The following is a 16618-nucleotide window of genomic DNA, read 5'->3' on the forward strand; positions in this document are numbered from 1 at the left end:
ATTTTACGTAGTTACTGAAAATCCTGATTTTGGATCTGTCGAGGTGCACAATTAGCTCTTGATACATCCAACGAAGATACATTTTTTCCTTTATAAAGATACATGATTAGCCTTGATATATTTTTTCTGATTTAGACTCTGTCGAAATAAAGATCATCTCTACTTCTTTGGAGGTAGTGATATGGACTGCGTACATTTTATCCTCCCCAGACCCCACTAGGTAGAAATTCAGAGAGTATGTTGTTATTGTTGTAGAGTCTGTCAAAGTACATAATACATTCAAAGAACACACATTTTTCCTTTGTAGGTATACATAATTAGCTTCCAATACATTTTTTTCAATTTTGAATCTGTCGAGATACATAATTATCTCCTGATTCATACAATGAAGATCGATAGTTCGTTGAATTTTTTGTAATTTGTGTAAAAATGATAAGATGTATATTTATGTTATTTTTCTGCCAAATTATTCACCCAAGGGCGTGTTGATCAATGAAGTGGACAAGAATCGCGAGAGGGCGATGTTTAAAGACAATTATTTTATAATTTTGTAGCATGTATCTGGTGAAATAGTCGACTCGCTACGAGCTCCAAAAAAAAATAATAAGTAAATCACTGCAAACGCCTTTCACAAATATGGACAAGGCATAATCTTCATTAGCTGCAACTTATGCTACTCTTAAGAGTGACACAGACATAATATTGCCCGGGCAAGTTGCTGTGCGGAGCATGAATAAGGTGGATCTTTCCGTGGATCCGGCTCTGGGATTTGACAGCGGAACTAAAAAACCACCTACAGACGCTTTACGCCCAATCATTCTGAATAATGCTTGCATCCTCTGTATTACCGCAGCTGTTGGCACAGAGTCAGCCGATGCCTGTTCCCCCAGATACCGTCACTGCTTCTTCTCCGGGAAAAGAAGTTCACGATAATTTCCAATGACTCCTCAGTATAATGCTCATTTGACTGTCGCGTAGAAGTGTTTACTGGTCTGTCGGGTGAGACCTACCTCTTGTACTCTTCCTTTTGCTCGGGACAATGACTATTATTCAATTATAGGAGCTGAAAAGTGACTATCTGTGATGTTTTTCCCGCTGCCTCGACTACCAAGAACATATGCAACCATGTCGATGAATCCAGAAAAATGCACATACAAATCTAAACGCACAACTGTATTTCGAATTAGACCTACTTTCTGTATAAACAAAACGAAGAGAAGAACTTAAAGAATGCACCTGCACATTCAACTTATGAAGCAGCAGAAGTATTCTATCTATGCAGCTTCCTTCTACCAGTTGTGACGAGATCCAAATTTTTTTTCGATTTTCAACATGATGCAGTATCGCGGGACTTGGTATTTCTATGTTTTGATCAACTAATGACAACATATTTGTCTCCATCTGGCGTTATACCTGTCGAACCAACTGGCTTCTTGGCGTCTGAAGCAGCATCCTTTCGAACCTGCACGTGTGATTCCGCCTCGTGCTGGAACATCTTGACGAGTTCTTGTAACTCTAGTTTTCTCACCTCGACTTGCTCCTCCATGAATGGTTTTTTCAACCCAAGATAGATTAATCCGATAGCAATTAACCCAGCCCCTACCACGACGAGGGCAAGAGAGAAGAAGGCAAACGCATATGGGGCTCCCTGGTTTCCAGGAATTCCGTCCACATTTATCCCGAATAGCCCTGTGATAATAGAAAGAACAAGTCCGCAGCCCCCAAAAACTCCTAGATTATGTTGGACTCGAAGGCTCCGATCCTGAAGTTAAAGAATTTCAGCGTAAAAACTCAACGGGATTACATGGAAGTTACTGTCAAATAAAGATGAAATAATCGTAAATGCAAGAAGAAATTTCAGGCATGTAAGTAGACCACTGTTCAATGTGCTCGACGGGCAAGTTCCTGGTAGGCTAAAACTTCACTAATAGCAATGAATAAACGACAATTTCCAATAGACCCTCGGCTTAACGAAAAGTAGTCCAAAATAATCCCAAAAAGGCGTAACGGAAGAACAAGAAACAACAGATAATAACAAAAATAACTGATAGTAACAGCACAGCAACTATAACGAAACAATACGATACTCGCGGTACAAGAAACAACAGGTAGTACCAGAAATCGAAGGACAAGAAACTACAAGACCAATACTACGACTACTTACATGAACCAAGACATGTCATATTCATTCCCTAGCAAACATTTCTAATGGCTAACCGTATACATGTTTTTCTTCAAGAATATATTTACTCTCTGTCACGAATAAGATCACCTACATGTGCTGTGGAACATTAAACTGATATTGCTAACTACTTTATTATCAATCGTATTTACTAGTTGAAGAAATAGACAAGGAAGTTTTAACTTGAATCACTTAATCGGAATATAATTTATCGTATGTGAATAAAATTCAGGCACCTGTAGCCAAGCACGGACAGTACTCTGCATGACGTCTTGAATTGTAAACAAGCGGCCACGAACTGCTTCTTGTTCTCCAATCATTTGTCTTGTACTTTTTAGTATTCCTTGAAGCAAAATCTTTGCAGTATTTCCTCTAAGATGTTGGAGAAGCTCGAATACAATCTCTTCTCTTGCATGTAAAGACCATTTTACTCGGATAACCTTGCAGGTAAAAAGAGAGATAACACTGGTTCACTTCCGACACACAACACACTTTGTTAACGCTAGGCTGAAACACAAAATCTTCTCGTAATGAAAGGAAGGGAACTAGTAGGGAAAACTGGATAACATATACAGCAATACACTTTTGTTCAAAAACTCAAATACGTTTCATTGTCTTTTTACTATTAATCAGCATGCTTTGCATATAACCAAAGAGGACGAGTCTCACAGCATGTGACAAGCTTTCTCAGATAATGAGAACTTAGTTGCTTTCCTACATTTCTCTTTTTCTCATTGGCTTTGGTGTCAACAGGGAATAAGCACGTTTTTATGCTTTTTAGGGATCAATTTCCTGCAACCGTTAAACTAAAGGTACCTGTGTCGACAGCCTTCTAATCTCTTGATTCAAAATTACACTGAACAACTGCACGTCTTCATGGGTTCTCCTGTCCAACACGGATACTTAATAAGTTATATAGATGTCATTAACTAAATAAAAGGCAACAGCGTTTCAATTTCATCGCAAAAGCAGTACATAATGATAAGTGGGAAAACCTGTTCATGAACTTCAGTTCAGCTTCATCAGCTGCCCCAAAAATATACTTCCGATATAACCTAAAACAATGTGTATTAGACGATTTCACAATCAGAATACCAAGCGACATTGATCCGAAGTGACAAAACCTATAGGTGAAATCAGCCGTGCATCATGAATGACAAATCAAAAGCTATCAGTAACGTATCTATTTCTATCATGCTCATGGCATAATGTGTATTAGTCGAATTCACAATCAGAATACCTACCGACATTGATTTGAAGTAACAAAAACTATAGGTGAAATCAACCGTGCACCATGAATGACAAATCAAAAGTTATTAGTAACGTATCGATTTCTATCATGCTCATGGCATATTGAGCAATTGGAAACTAACAGTCAAAGTTACAATTTCTGACAAAGTTAAGTAGCCTAAAATGTAAAAGATTAGTCAAAGACTGGAGTCTGGCGGAGCAGAAAGCAAAAGAACGATTTCTTTTACAATAACTTTTTTTATTTAATTAATAAAAGTAATAAATTTCATTAGAAAATGGCAAAAGCTTGCATGTATACGAAGAAGTATGCAAAAGTAGAAAACCTTACCAGAGTACAGTAAGATAATATATCGTAAAAGGAAAAGGCAAAAACAAATGGTCCGTGTTTAGGATAGTGTTATCCAAAGCAAAAAGCGGAAAAACACTCTTTTTCGTTTGGAGCTTTAAGCGCAAATAAAGTGTGGGCTTTAATAAGAACATCACAAAGGGAGAAAAAAATTTAAAATATATATTTTTGGTCCAAGATTAATAATTATAAGCATGAAGACAAATATATGAACAAAGAAATTTTTTAAAAAAATTACGATAAAGTGAAATATCAATTGTTTAGAGTCTGAAGAGGCTTATTGGCATTTGGCAAGGAAAAGCATGCCTTAGAACATCGATGATGACACTGGAGCCCACATTAAGTGACGCAAAGTGCTCAACACGTATTGAGCCTCGCTTCAGGGCTTAAGCGCATTTTAAGCACACCATTCACAACACTAGTTTAGGACTGCATTACACATGCATTCATTGAGTAACAAAAGCAAGAGCTAAAAAGCAGAACGGAATAAAACCACCAAAAAAGACCAAGAAAATAAAGAAAAATTATATTTGTTGTTGAGTCAACGGTACATGCTTATCAGTACTTATCGCCCTTTTTGAGCTGCTTCAAACTTTTTTGTATTAGACAATGAGGGGAACTTCAAAAGATTTAAACGAATTATTAAATACTAATAAACAAGGGTTCGTTTGTTTCCTAGAACATGAAGTCAGAAACGAAATGAGTTGAACGAAAACAAGGGAAAATTGACACCTGTCATCCCACCGAGCCAGGCGACAAGCTAGGAGTGCTACTACCTCATGAATTGTTCGTGGAACATTAGATGAGCCAGCGGCGAGTAGTTCCTATAAACACATCATTAAACTATGAGATGTCTATCACCGAAAAATCAAAGCCTCAAGATTGTTATTATGCTCTCTCTAGTAGAGTCAAATGCAACATAGGAAGTAGGATAGCTTTATACGCAATCGTTGACAAACCTGGACTTCTGCAATACCTATCACATTGATATTTGATGCAGATCCTTTAACATGCAATGCAGTTATCAAGAAATTTTGTGCTTGCCACGATCGTATGACAGCTGGGATGTCATCTTCTTCGACATAAGGATCACCAACTGACTGCCCTAAGAGTTCAAAGAGTAATCCACCCGCAACTCTAACCGGCACCTGCACCCAAACAACAAGGAGTGAAGGTTATACAAGCTCAAATTTGTGACATAGTTTTTCACGCGGAAATATGACTACAATTGTAGTAATGAGACAATTCCATAATGTTATATACTTCGACGATTTGTCATGCCTTCATTGTAGATGATCCATGACGCTTTACAGACAATTCCATAATGTTATATACTTCGACGATTTGTCATGCCTTCATTGTAGATGATCCATGGCGCTTTACAGACGAACTGTTGTAGGCTACCAGATTTATCAGGTCAAAATTTAGATTTAGACCTCAACTAAGAGCATGCATAAATTAGATCAAACATTTAGAAAACGCAAATGCAGTATCTCATAGTTTGCATTTTCCTCCTTTTTCCTTCATAGATTTTTGTTCAAACTACACTCTATTTGTATCTTTGGTTCTTACAGAGTTCACAAAAATGAAATTGAGAAGAAATCATGCAATCCCTGGACACAGCACAAAATACTTTTGCGAGAACACGCTATATAAGTTGATAAAGCCACTGACTCTAAATGATGTTCGTGTGAGATAAGCAACTCATGTCAAAATGCAGAGAGAAAACAGTTTACAAGATCAAATGACCTCAATGTTCTTCTATGAAAATCGGTTTTCTGAACCTTAAGCTTGCCATTTAGTGCATCGGACCCGCGCATAGCGAGAGCTTTAGTGCACTGAGTTGCCCTTTAAGCATGCCATTTAGCAAGAAAGTTCAACTTACTGTCTGTACTCATTCCTCCCCTTCTCTCCTTTTTGCAATCTCAGGAAGAATTATCTAAATGGAATATGTCAGACCAACAACGTAGTCCGGAAACATCGACCTATCGGTAGCATCTTTTGCTGTTTCTATTAAGCAATTAAGCAACTTCTAAAAGGTGCATAGAAGTAGGTAACTGGTGAGGCAAATAATCTTGTGATATAAAACATGATTACTTGCATCTCTTTTGTCCAAGCTTTCTCACGATTATCAAGAGTCGACCATCCTTTATGTTATTTTCAGGAACGATAGCCTATTTTTAGATCTTTATAAACTAGTACATCCTAAAAACTAAAAGAAAGGAAACGACCACAATATCCTGGTAAGTTATGCAATAGGTCAAAATTGTTAAAAGTAGTACGGAAGCGCTCGAGTCTAAACTTTTAGAAGATAGGTACCTCATAGAGAAGGTGCTTCATACGTTCACTGATCAGCTTGCTTTCATCTCGCAAGGCAGTACTTATGGCAGGATGTAGCCACTGAGCCTTGCTTAACCATGCATTGACGGAAGGGTGACCCGCAGCTACGTGACACCACCAAGTTGGTCCAACTGGACGTTGCCAGTATGGAGCTGCAACATCTGCTACAGTGACGTCATCTTCCTCATCACTGAGATCAACAGGCTGAGAGGCCCAAGCACTATCAATATTCACAGTCTGAAGCAGCTCAGATATTCTAGCCCAGCCTATTGGTATCCAGTAACTACCGGGAGACCTTTCTAGAGAATAATAAGGATAGTCTTGCTGATAACTTGGATAGTCTTGCTGATAACTTTGGCCATCCCCGTTCTCGATGTCGACATATCTAGATTCTGTGGGACGATGAGGTTCTATAAAGTCGTCCTTGTCAACATCTTGCGGTGGGAACTTACTCGCTCCCCTTTTATAGAATGGTTGTTTTTTAGGTTCCCTTGAAGCATGATGTTCAGTCGATCTCGCGCCATTTGTCTTCCGCTGGCTACGGACAAATTCAAAGGCACAAAGCAGACCATCTGTCCATAGCTCACTACCCAGCATGACATCTCGGGAAAATTGCTGTTTATGATTCTCTCGATTCTTTGTACCATTGTTCATTTCTGCACTCTCATGAGTTACACTACTCATGTTGCTTCCCCTTTTCTTGTTTCAACTTAGCCAGCATTCCTGAAATACTCAGCAATTGATAGACCCAAGTTTATTCAAAAAGTTAAATGATGAAGATAAAAAAAAAAATACCGAATAGTAGCATTGCCTTAAGTTGTGAATGTCAACATTTTGCCAAGACAAAACCAGGTCTGTACTATAATCTCATGAAACCATTTAACACATAATTTTGGATTGTTCTCCAATCGTTACGAGCAACACACAAGGTTGTAACCAATGCCACTCATAGGAAAGTCGAAGACTGTAAGATCTGCTACTTCATTTCGACAAAAACTAAAGCGAACTTATAAAGGTTCCCATCTTTCCCAAATATCATTGGCGATGATAAGAGCAGCTGCAAATCATGGAAATTCTTGTTTATAATAAGGCTAGACAGAAAGGAGTAACCTATTCAGTGAGATATTTTCACCAGCACTTATCATAGAAGCTACGCACCAAACTTCATGGACTAATTAATTCATCAACAATCTTGATGATTTTTGGAAAATAACGGATAACCAATACCAGAGTTATCATTACTAGAAGAAGACTGGATATTCAGCAGGTAAATCATATCAACTTTTGGAATTATCTTTGCATCATAGACAGCTTGAGTAAGTATCAATTGGGATAAATTCACCAAAGTTACATAATTTGCCCGTTAACAGAGTGATGTTCATGTTTAGCAGTTTAGCCGGAAACCCTCTGAAGTGGTACACTTGGAAAGCATATCGTGAATTTAACAGTTAGACTCACAAAGTGGGGTCCCGATAAGATAAGATAGAGCGCATGCAGACCTTACCGCACATCAAAGATAGAGATACGTTTTCCGGTAGACCGTCAGCTCAAGAAAACTAAACAATTTAAAACTATATACACATTCTTTAAAACATAAACCATTTGAGAAAAATGACGAGAAACAAATTGCAAGAGTGAAAACCCACTGGCCCCCAGATGAAAGATTTTGTCCATTGAAGTCCAGAAATTTCTAGTAGTAATTTTTTATGAACCAAGATTCAAATGGGCGTTTGGTAAAACGGTTCTTGATCTCAATCAAAGGTAGAGAGGTTGTTTTTGATAGAATATAATTAATCAACTTCACAACAACAACAACAAAAATATAGTCAGTGTAGCCCCATAGAGTGGGGTCCATATAAGATAAAGCGCATGAAGACCTTACCACTACATCAAAGATAATAGAGACACTATGTTCGATAGAAACTGAACTCAAGAATTAATCAACTATAAAACAACAACAACCACCATATCTCCGGTGTATATAGTCCACAAAGTGGGGTCCAGTTATGATAAAACGTATACCGGACTTACTCCTACCTCAAAGATATAGACACTCGAATCAAGAATTAATCAAATATACAACAATAAAAATATATTCCATATAGTCCACAAAGTGGGGTCCGGATAAGATAGGGCGCATGTAGACCTTACCACTGCATCAAAGATAGAGTGCATGCGGACCTTACAACTACCTCAAAGATAGAGAAACTATTTCCAATAGACTCTCGGTTCAAGAATTAATCAACTATACAACAACAACAACAATCACAATATATTCAGTATATATAGTCCACAAAGTGGGGTCCGGATAAGATAGAGTGCATGCAGACCTTACCACTACATCAAAGATAATAGAGACACTATTTCCGATAGACCGTCAACTCAAAGAATTAATCAACAATACACACATTCTTTAAAACATAACCAATTTAAGAAAACTTACTAGTAACTAACCCCAGATGAAGATTTGTCCCTTTGAACTCCAGAAACTTCTACTACTAATTTTTTAACCAAGATTCAAAATGGGTGTTTTTGGAAAAACAATTCTTGATTTCAATCAAAGTTAGAGAGGCTGTTTTCGATAGAATAATCAACTATACAACAACAACAAAAATATAGCCAGTGTAGTCCCATAAAGTGGGGTCCATATAAGATAAAGTGCATGTAGACCTTACCACTACATCAAAGATAATAGAGACACTATTTTCGATAGAAACTGAACTCAAGAATTAATCAATTATAAAACAACAACAACAACAACATTATATCCAGTATATATAGTACACAACGTGGGGTCCAGTTATGATAAAGATTATGCAGACCTTAACCCTACCACATTTTTTCCAATAGACGCTCAGCTCAAGAAATTAATCAACTATACAACAACAACAACAACAATATATTCAGTATAGTCCACAAAAAGGGGTCCATATAAGCTAGGGCACATGCAGGCCTTACCACTACATCAAAGATAGAGCACATGCAGAGCTTACCACTACATCAAAGATAATAGACACTATTTCCCATAAACCATCAACTCAAGAATTAATCAACTATAAAACAACAATAACAACAACAATATATTTAGTATATATAGTCCACAAAGTGGGGTGCAGTTATGATAAAACAACAATAACAATATATTCAGTATAGTCCACAAAATGGGGTCCATATAAGATAAAGCGCATGCAGACCTTACCACTACATCAAAGATAATAGAGACACTATTTTCGATAGACCGTCAACTCAAAGAATTAATCAACAATACACACATTCTTTAAAACAAAACCAATTTAAGAAAACTTACCAGTAACTAACCCCCAGATTAAGATTTGTCCCTTTTGAACTCCAGAAACTTCTACTACTAATTTTTTTTATGAACCAGGATTCAAAATGGGTGTTTGGAAAAACAATTCTTGATTTCAATCAAAGTTAGAGAGGCTGTAAAACATAGAATTAATCAACTATACAACAACACAACAAAAATATAATCAGTATACTCCCACAAAGTGGGGTCCATAAAAGATAAAGTGCATGCAAACGTTACCACTCAATCAAAGTTAAAGGACATGCAGACCTTACCACTACAGAAAAAAATAGAGAGACTATTTTCAATAGACCGTAACTCAAAAGAATTAATCAACAATTACACACATTCTATAAAATATAACCAATTCAAGAAAACTTACCAGTAATAGTAGAACTCCAGAAACTTCTACTATTAATTTTTTTTATGAACCAAGATACAAAATGGGAGTTTGAAAAAACAATTGTTGATTTCAATCAAAAGTAGAGAGATTGTTTCACACAGACGCTCTGCCCAAGAATTAATCAACTACACTACAAAAAAAAATATATAGCCAGTGTAGTCCCAGAAAATGGGGTCAAGATAAAGTGCATGTAGACGTTACCACTATATCAAAAATAGAAAAATAAAAAATAGAGCACATGCAGACCTTACCATTATATCAAGGTCATCAACTCAAGAATTAATCAACAATAATACACCCATTATTTAAAACATAACCAATTTAAGAAAACTTACCAGTAATAGTTGAACTCCAGAAACTTCTACTATTATTTTTATTTTATGAACCAAGATTCAAAATGGGTGTTTGGAAAAACAATTCTTGATACATAGTGTAGTTCCATAAAATGGGGTCCATATCTGATAAAAGTGCATGCAGAACTTACCACTGCATAAAAAATAGAGTACATGGAGCCCTTACCACTATATAAAACAAATCGTAAAAAAACAAATAGAGAGATTATTTTCGAAAGACCTAAACTCAAAGAATTAATCAACAATACACACATTCTATAAAACATAACCAATTCAAGAAAACTTACCAGTAGTAGTAGAACTCCAGAAACTTCTACTTCTAATTTTTTTCATGAACCAAGATTCAAAATGGGTATTTGGAAAAACAATTCTTGATTTTTTCCAATAAATAAAAACCTAAAAATTTTGTTGTACATAGTGTAAGATACAAAGTACTGTACTTGTTATATTCCACCGTTTCATCTTTAGTATGCCATAAGCAAATCCCACTGTCTACAACTATTCTCAAACAGAAAAAGATCAAAATCATCCCTTATCTCCTCTTTAGATTCAAAATCATCCTTTATCTTTCATATAGAGAACTAATAGTCCTCCATGTTTACATTTTTGAGCACTTTTAGTACCCATTCTAATTTTGTAAATTTTTTTGGACCAACAATTAATTACAGAAAATCTCGATATTTTACATAATTATTGAAAATTTTAATTCTGAGTCTGTCTAGATACATAATTAGCTCCCGATATATCCGACGAAGACATATTTTTTCATTTGTAAAGATACATAATTAGTTTTTCATATTTTTTTCCGATTTTGAATTTTTCGAGATACATAATTAGCTCTGATACATTCAAAAAAGATACATAATTAATTGAAATTTTTATAATTACTTTGTAAGAATAAAGATTTATATAAATATGATAAGTTAAGGCGTATGTTTATATTTTTCCTTAATTATATTGTTTAAAATACTAATCACAATTTGCATATTTTAAATTACGCAAAGCTAAAAGTGCTGCATATTTTAAATTACGCATAGCTAAAGTTTATTTGAATGATTATTTTTGTCCATTTTTTCATAACAAAATAGCTGTATAATTTTGTTATTTTTATTTTAATGCACAAGTCAAAGTGTATGAAAAAGTTAAATTCAACAAAAATAACATATAATTTTACAAATAGAATTTGAAGAGATGGATGTATACACAATATTATTCTTACAAGAAGGTAAGGATATCAACATGGATTGTGGTGTAGTGATGATACTGCTCCACTCTTAATCAGAGGTCTCAAGTTTGAGCCTCTGATTATGAAGAAAATCCTACAACATGCGATCTGAATTAGTCGAAACTCTACTACAGACATCGATCACCGAATATAAAAGAAAAAAAAAATACAAGAAGATAAAGAGACTATTTAGAAATTTTTGTAAAAGAAAGTCCATAAAAGGGACCCTTTATTACTTACTAATAAGAGGGAATGACGAGGAGAAACAGACAGCTCTCCGTCAACATGCCTGCTTCATCATTTGTTTTCTTCGTGATTTTAGTATATCATCTCTAATTAATTATTGTAAGTTATTTATGTATTGGAAAATTAATTATATTTAATAAAAAAAGTAAAATAGATATTTATGACATGTCTGCTTTAGTTGCTTCACCCATAATTTGACTATATTACCCATAGTTAATTATTATAGGCCACCTAAATACTAAAAATTAATATTAAAAAAATATTATAAAGTCATCTAAGTATTAAAAAATTAAGAGAAAAAACATCTTTTCCCCCATGAACTTGTCCTCCAAACTCACTTTAGCACTTAGATTTAACTTCCGTTTATTTAACTCCCTTAACATATTTAAAGTGAATTATTTTCACCCCTCAAGACCGAAACCACTCTCACAACGGAGAGTGTGTTACACTCGCCTACACATCAACGCCACGTAAGAAGTTCAATTTTTCTTAAAAAAAAAATTAATTTCCCACACTTTATTTTTATATATATTTTTTTAAAAAATAAAAAATATATTTACTATATGTATATATATATATATATATATTAAAAAAAGTGGGACCATATCAGTTTTAAAATTAAAAAATGCATTTTTTTTTAAATCCACGTCAGCTTGAGGGGCGAAAATAATTCACTTTAAAGATGCTAAGGGGGTAAATAAATGAAAGTAAGTTTAAATGCTAAAGTGAGTTGGGAGGACAAGTTCAGGGGGAAATGTCTTTTCTCAAAAGTTAATAATATTTAATGTTAAATTTACTTGACGTTTTATATGAGACACATTTAATTTTTTGTTTCCACAAGTATTTTTGTATAGTAATTTTGTTATATCACTTCTAATTAGTTATTATAAGTCATCTCAGACATGTCTGCTTCACTATTGCAATCGTGATTTTACTATATCCTAATTAATTATTATGACCATTTAAGCATTGTATCACTTAAATTGAGACTTGAGTAATTATTTTCTTTAAAAAGAAAAAAGAATAATTTTTTTTTGAAATGAATAAATAAATAAATCATATCACTTCTAATTAGTTATTATAAGTCATTTAAGATATCTCTATTTCTTTGTTTCAATCGTGATTTTACTTTGTCACTCCTAATTAATTATTATGACCATTTAAGGATTGTATCGCTTAAATTGAGACTTGAGTAATTGTTTTCTTTAAAAAAAAGAAAACAAAATCTTTTTAAATTGACTAAATAAATAAATCTTATAATTTAATTATTATTATTATAATATTAATTTAATATAAATATTAGGCCGGGCTACTCGTAACTAGTATATATACACACACATAAATAATATGATATTCCCATCTATATTTCTACTATTTTCTAACTTCTTGTTCTTTCTACACCAGCATATTATTCCATATATATGGAAGTAAAAAGACAACATCTCCTTAAACACCTCTCATACAAACAACCACTACAAACTCTAATGAAGATGAGCACAATTTCACTTCTTCAAATTCAAGTATAATTCTTAAACTTGTTGTGATTCTTTTTGTTGGAGTAGTTTACTTATGGGCAAATTATGAAGCCTCCAAAGGTTTTGACATAACCATTGTCAATGAAGCCAATAATCAAAGTACATTTGCAAGTAAGCGTTTCGTTCTTTTTTCGTGTCAAATGATGTGAAGAAAGAGATGGGAAATTTTTCTGTGTTTTGTCATTCAAGAATACAAGTATATATACAAGTATGGGTAGAATACAAAAGGAACAAAATAAACTATACTAGGAAACTAAATATCACAACACATCTTGTGCTATACTAGAAAAATATTGCAAACATTTACAGTTAATAAGAATCTTAAGAATCTGATTTGTCATCATCCAAATTGGTATTCTTGGGCTGATATAAATTGGTCAATGTCTTCTTCAAAATTAGCCCAATACTCTGCTTCGTCGTTGGCCCATATGAACTTGGGCTCGGAGGAGTTTTCTGATTCTTTTTTTTCAGCATGTTTTGCTATATTAGTTGGCTTTTGATTCTCATTCTCAACACCCCTCTCAAGATGGAGGGGAGGGAAACGACGCCCAGCTTGGAGAGAATTGAATGATGTGATGGTCCGGAGAGTGCTTTGGTGAACAAATCGGTAAGTTGAGAAGCCGACAGAACAAATTAAGGGAGATAAGGCCAGAGAGAAACTGTTGTCTCACAAAGTGACAATTAAGATCTACGTGCTTGGTGCGTTCATGGAAGACCGGGTTGCGTGCTATGTGTATAGATGCTTGGCTATCAGAGTGAACCGGTATGAGCAGTGATAGAGAAATGGATAGATCTTGAAGAAGTCTCGTCATCCAAGTTAGTTCTGCAGTAACCCTTCTCATGGACCTATATTCAGATTTCACCAAGGATAAAGAAATAGAGGCTTGTTTCTTGGATTTCCAAGAAATAGGTGAGCCTCCCAGACTAATAAAATACCCACTAACTGATATTCGTGTGTCTCGACATGATGCCCAATCGGCATCACAAAAAGCAATTAGCAAAAATGAGGGATCTGAATTAAAAAATAGACCTTGGCTTGGATTTACCCGTAAATACCTCAAAAATCGGACTGCCGCTGTAAAGTGACCCACAAAAGGTTGCTGCATATACTGACTCAGGATCAGGACTGCAAGTGATAAATTGGGCCTCGTATGAGTGAGGTAATTAAGCTTCCCTATTAATCGCCTGTAAATTATTGGGTCTGATAGTGGTGGTCCTGTGGAAAGAGTGAGTTTACAAGAAGGATCGAGTGGAGAAGATACTGCAGGCAAGTTGGTGCAATCAAATTCCTGCAACAATTCTAAAGAAAACTTTCTTTGACTGAGGATGCATCCATGTGATTCTCGCAAAATCTCCATTCCAAAAAAATAATGTAGCTCTCTTAAGTTCTTAATTCTGAATTCTAAATCAAGGAACAATTTCATAGCTGCAAACTCATCTAGATCATTCCCAGTTATTAAAATATCATCGACATAGACAACAATGATAGATATGAGGTTACCTTTCTTCTTAAAGAACAAAGAATAATCATTTAAAGAAGTTGAATACCTTTGAAGCTCAATGCATCTACAAGCTTGGCGTACTATTGCCTAGAAGCTTGCTTGAGCCCATACAAAGACATTCTTAGCCTGGATACATGATTAGGACCGGGAGGAACAATGCCAGGTGGAAACTTCATGTACACTTCTTCTTGAAGGTCGCCATGAAGAAAGGCATTATTTACATCAAGTTGAGAAATAGGCCATCCTTTCTTAACTGCAACAGCTAGAAGACATCTAATGGTCGTCATTTTGACGAAGGGGGAAAAAGTTTCATTGTAATCTACACCTTGTTTTTGTATATCCCCTCTAATGACAAGTCTAGCTTTGTACCTTTCAATGGACCCATCGGAATACTGCTTTATTTTGTACACCCATTTACAAGGTAAAGCCTTCCTTCCTGTAGGTAGAACCATCACCTCCCACGTTTGATTTTCATCAAGAGCTGCAATTTCTTTATCCATTGCTTCCCTCCAAGTAAGGTCCAAACAAGCTTGTGCATAGTTTGTAGGCTCTGAAAATGTACTGATAGATCCTAGTAAGTGTTAATTCTATAATGATAAGGCCCCAAAAGAAAAAATCGATGATGCTGCAGGTTGTTCAAAACAATTATCCAAAATATTTGTAAGAAAAACATGATTACAAACAAAATCATTCAAGTATGCAGACTTTTTGTTTTCTTTTTGTGACTTTCTGGGAGATTGAACATGGGTGTGCATTCTAATGGGACTAGAAGAAGGAATTGGTTGATTATTTGATTTAATACTATTGGGAGGAGAAATTGGGGATGTTTGGGTTATAGGATATGGGACAAGAGATGTGGCAGGAGGAACATCATCAATTTGTAGTTCTTGATCAGGAAGGAGAGACTAGGAAAAATTGATTCTGGATTTGGTTTGAATTTGAAAAAAGGGAAAATGTCTTCAAAAATGCACATCTCTAGAAACAAACACTTTCTTAGTTGAAATATCAAGTAACTTGTATCCCTTTTGTCCTTGAGGATATCCTAGAAATATGCAAGTTGTAGCTCTAGGATCAAACTTGATTCTATTACTTTTTAAAGTTGAAGCATAACATAAACATCCAAAAACTCCCAAAGTTTTGTAGATGGGAAGCTTCCCAAAAATGACCTGATATAGAGATTGCCCTTTAAGGACTCTGGAAGGTATTCTATTGATCAAGTGAGTGGCAGTTAAGATACATTCTCCCCAATAACACTTGGGTAAATTAGATTGAAAAATAAGAGCTCTTGCAATCTCCAATAAGTGTCTATGTTTTCTCTTAACAATACCATTCTGTTGAGGAGTAGCAACACAATATATTTGATGTAGTATGCCTTGAGATTTAAAGAATTCACCCTCTTGTACTCCTTTTCCCAATTCCATAGCATTATCAGACCTGATCTTTTTGACCTTCACATTGAACTGTCTTTCAATCATTAGTAAAAATTCTTTCAAAATTGAGAAGGTATTACTCTTGATAGTCAACAGAAATGTCCAAGTACCTCTACTGAAATCATCAACAATAGTAAGAAAGTACTTATACCATTATAAGTGGTAATCTTTAAAGGTCCCCAAGTGTCTATGTTAATTAACTCAAAAATTCTTTTGGAGGTAATTTGACTAGTAGAGAAAGACAATCTTGTTTGTCTTGAAAGAAAACAAACTTCACAAGCACAAGTAAAATCAGAAGGAACTGAAATAAAATTGAACTTTTTCATTGCAGAATATGGCAAATGCCCTAATCTAGCATGCCACAAGGATACATTAGATGTTACATTTGCAGAAAAAGGGAAACTAACTGAAACAGGACTGGAAAAACTTTCTTTTGCAAAAGAAACTACATTAGATAAACTAGCGACTTCGGGAATGATCGGCTCTAGCAGACATAAC

The 16618-nt window shown here is 35.0% G+C and overlaps 1 protein-coding gene across 3 annotated transcripts; it reads right to left on the bottom strand.

Moving 5' to 3' along the window:
• Positions 1-626: 626 nt before the first annotated feature.
• LOC107845475 lies at positions 627-10687 on the bottom strand. 3 transcript variants are annotated; one of them, XM_016689827.2, is made up of 9 exons: positions 10470-10662; positions 6931-7176; positions 6099-6842; positions 4739-4927; positions 4512-4603; positions 3178-3237; positions 2999-3068; positions 2419-2622; positions 627-1762 (listed from the first exon to the last, which is right to left on the bottom strand). In XM_016689827.2, exons 3-9 carry the CDS (start codon positions 6801-6803, stop codon positions 1373-1375), a joined length of 1710 nt encoding a protein of 569 aa, XP_016545313.1. In that variant the 5' UTR covers positions 6804-6842; positions 6931-7176; positions 10470-10662; the 3' UTR covers positions 627-1372. The 3 variants fall into 3 exon arrangements, with proteins under 3 accessions (XP_016545313.1, XP_016545312.1, XP_016545314.1); XM_016689826.2 differs by lacking the exon at positions 6931-7176 and having other exon boundaries at positions 10470-10687; XM_016689828.2 differs by lacking the exons at positions 6931-7176; positions 10470-10662 and adding an exon at positions 10165-10410.
• Positions 10688-16618: the final 5931 nt, after the last annotated feature.

Source organism: Capsicum annuum, chromosome 10 (genome assembly GCF_002878395.1).
Source record: "Capsicum annuum cultivar UCD-10X-F1 chromosome 10, UCD10Xv1.1, whole genome shotgun sequence".
Lineage (NCBI taxonomy): Eukaryota > Viridiplantae > Streptophyta > Magnoliopsida > Solanales > Solanaceae > Capsicum > Capsicum annuum.

What these genes read in the sequence shown, in the direction of transcription:
- LOC107845475 (XM_016689826.2), bottom strand. Translation starts at nt 6,803, where the DNA reads ATGAGTAGTGTAACTCATGAGAGTGCAGAAATGAACAATGGTACAAAG. An exon ending in TAGGTATTGCAGAAGTCCAG is followed by an intron (nt 4,604 to 4,738) that starts GTTTGTCAACGA and finishes ATGTGTTTATAG; the next exon opens with GAACTACTCGCCGCTGGCTC. An exon ending in CTGTCCGTGCTTGGCTACAG is followed by an intron (nt 1,763 to 2,418) that starts GTGCCTGAATTT and finishes CTTTAACTTCAG; the next exon opens with GATCGGAGCCTTCGAGTCCA.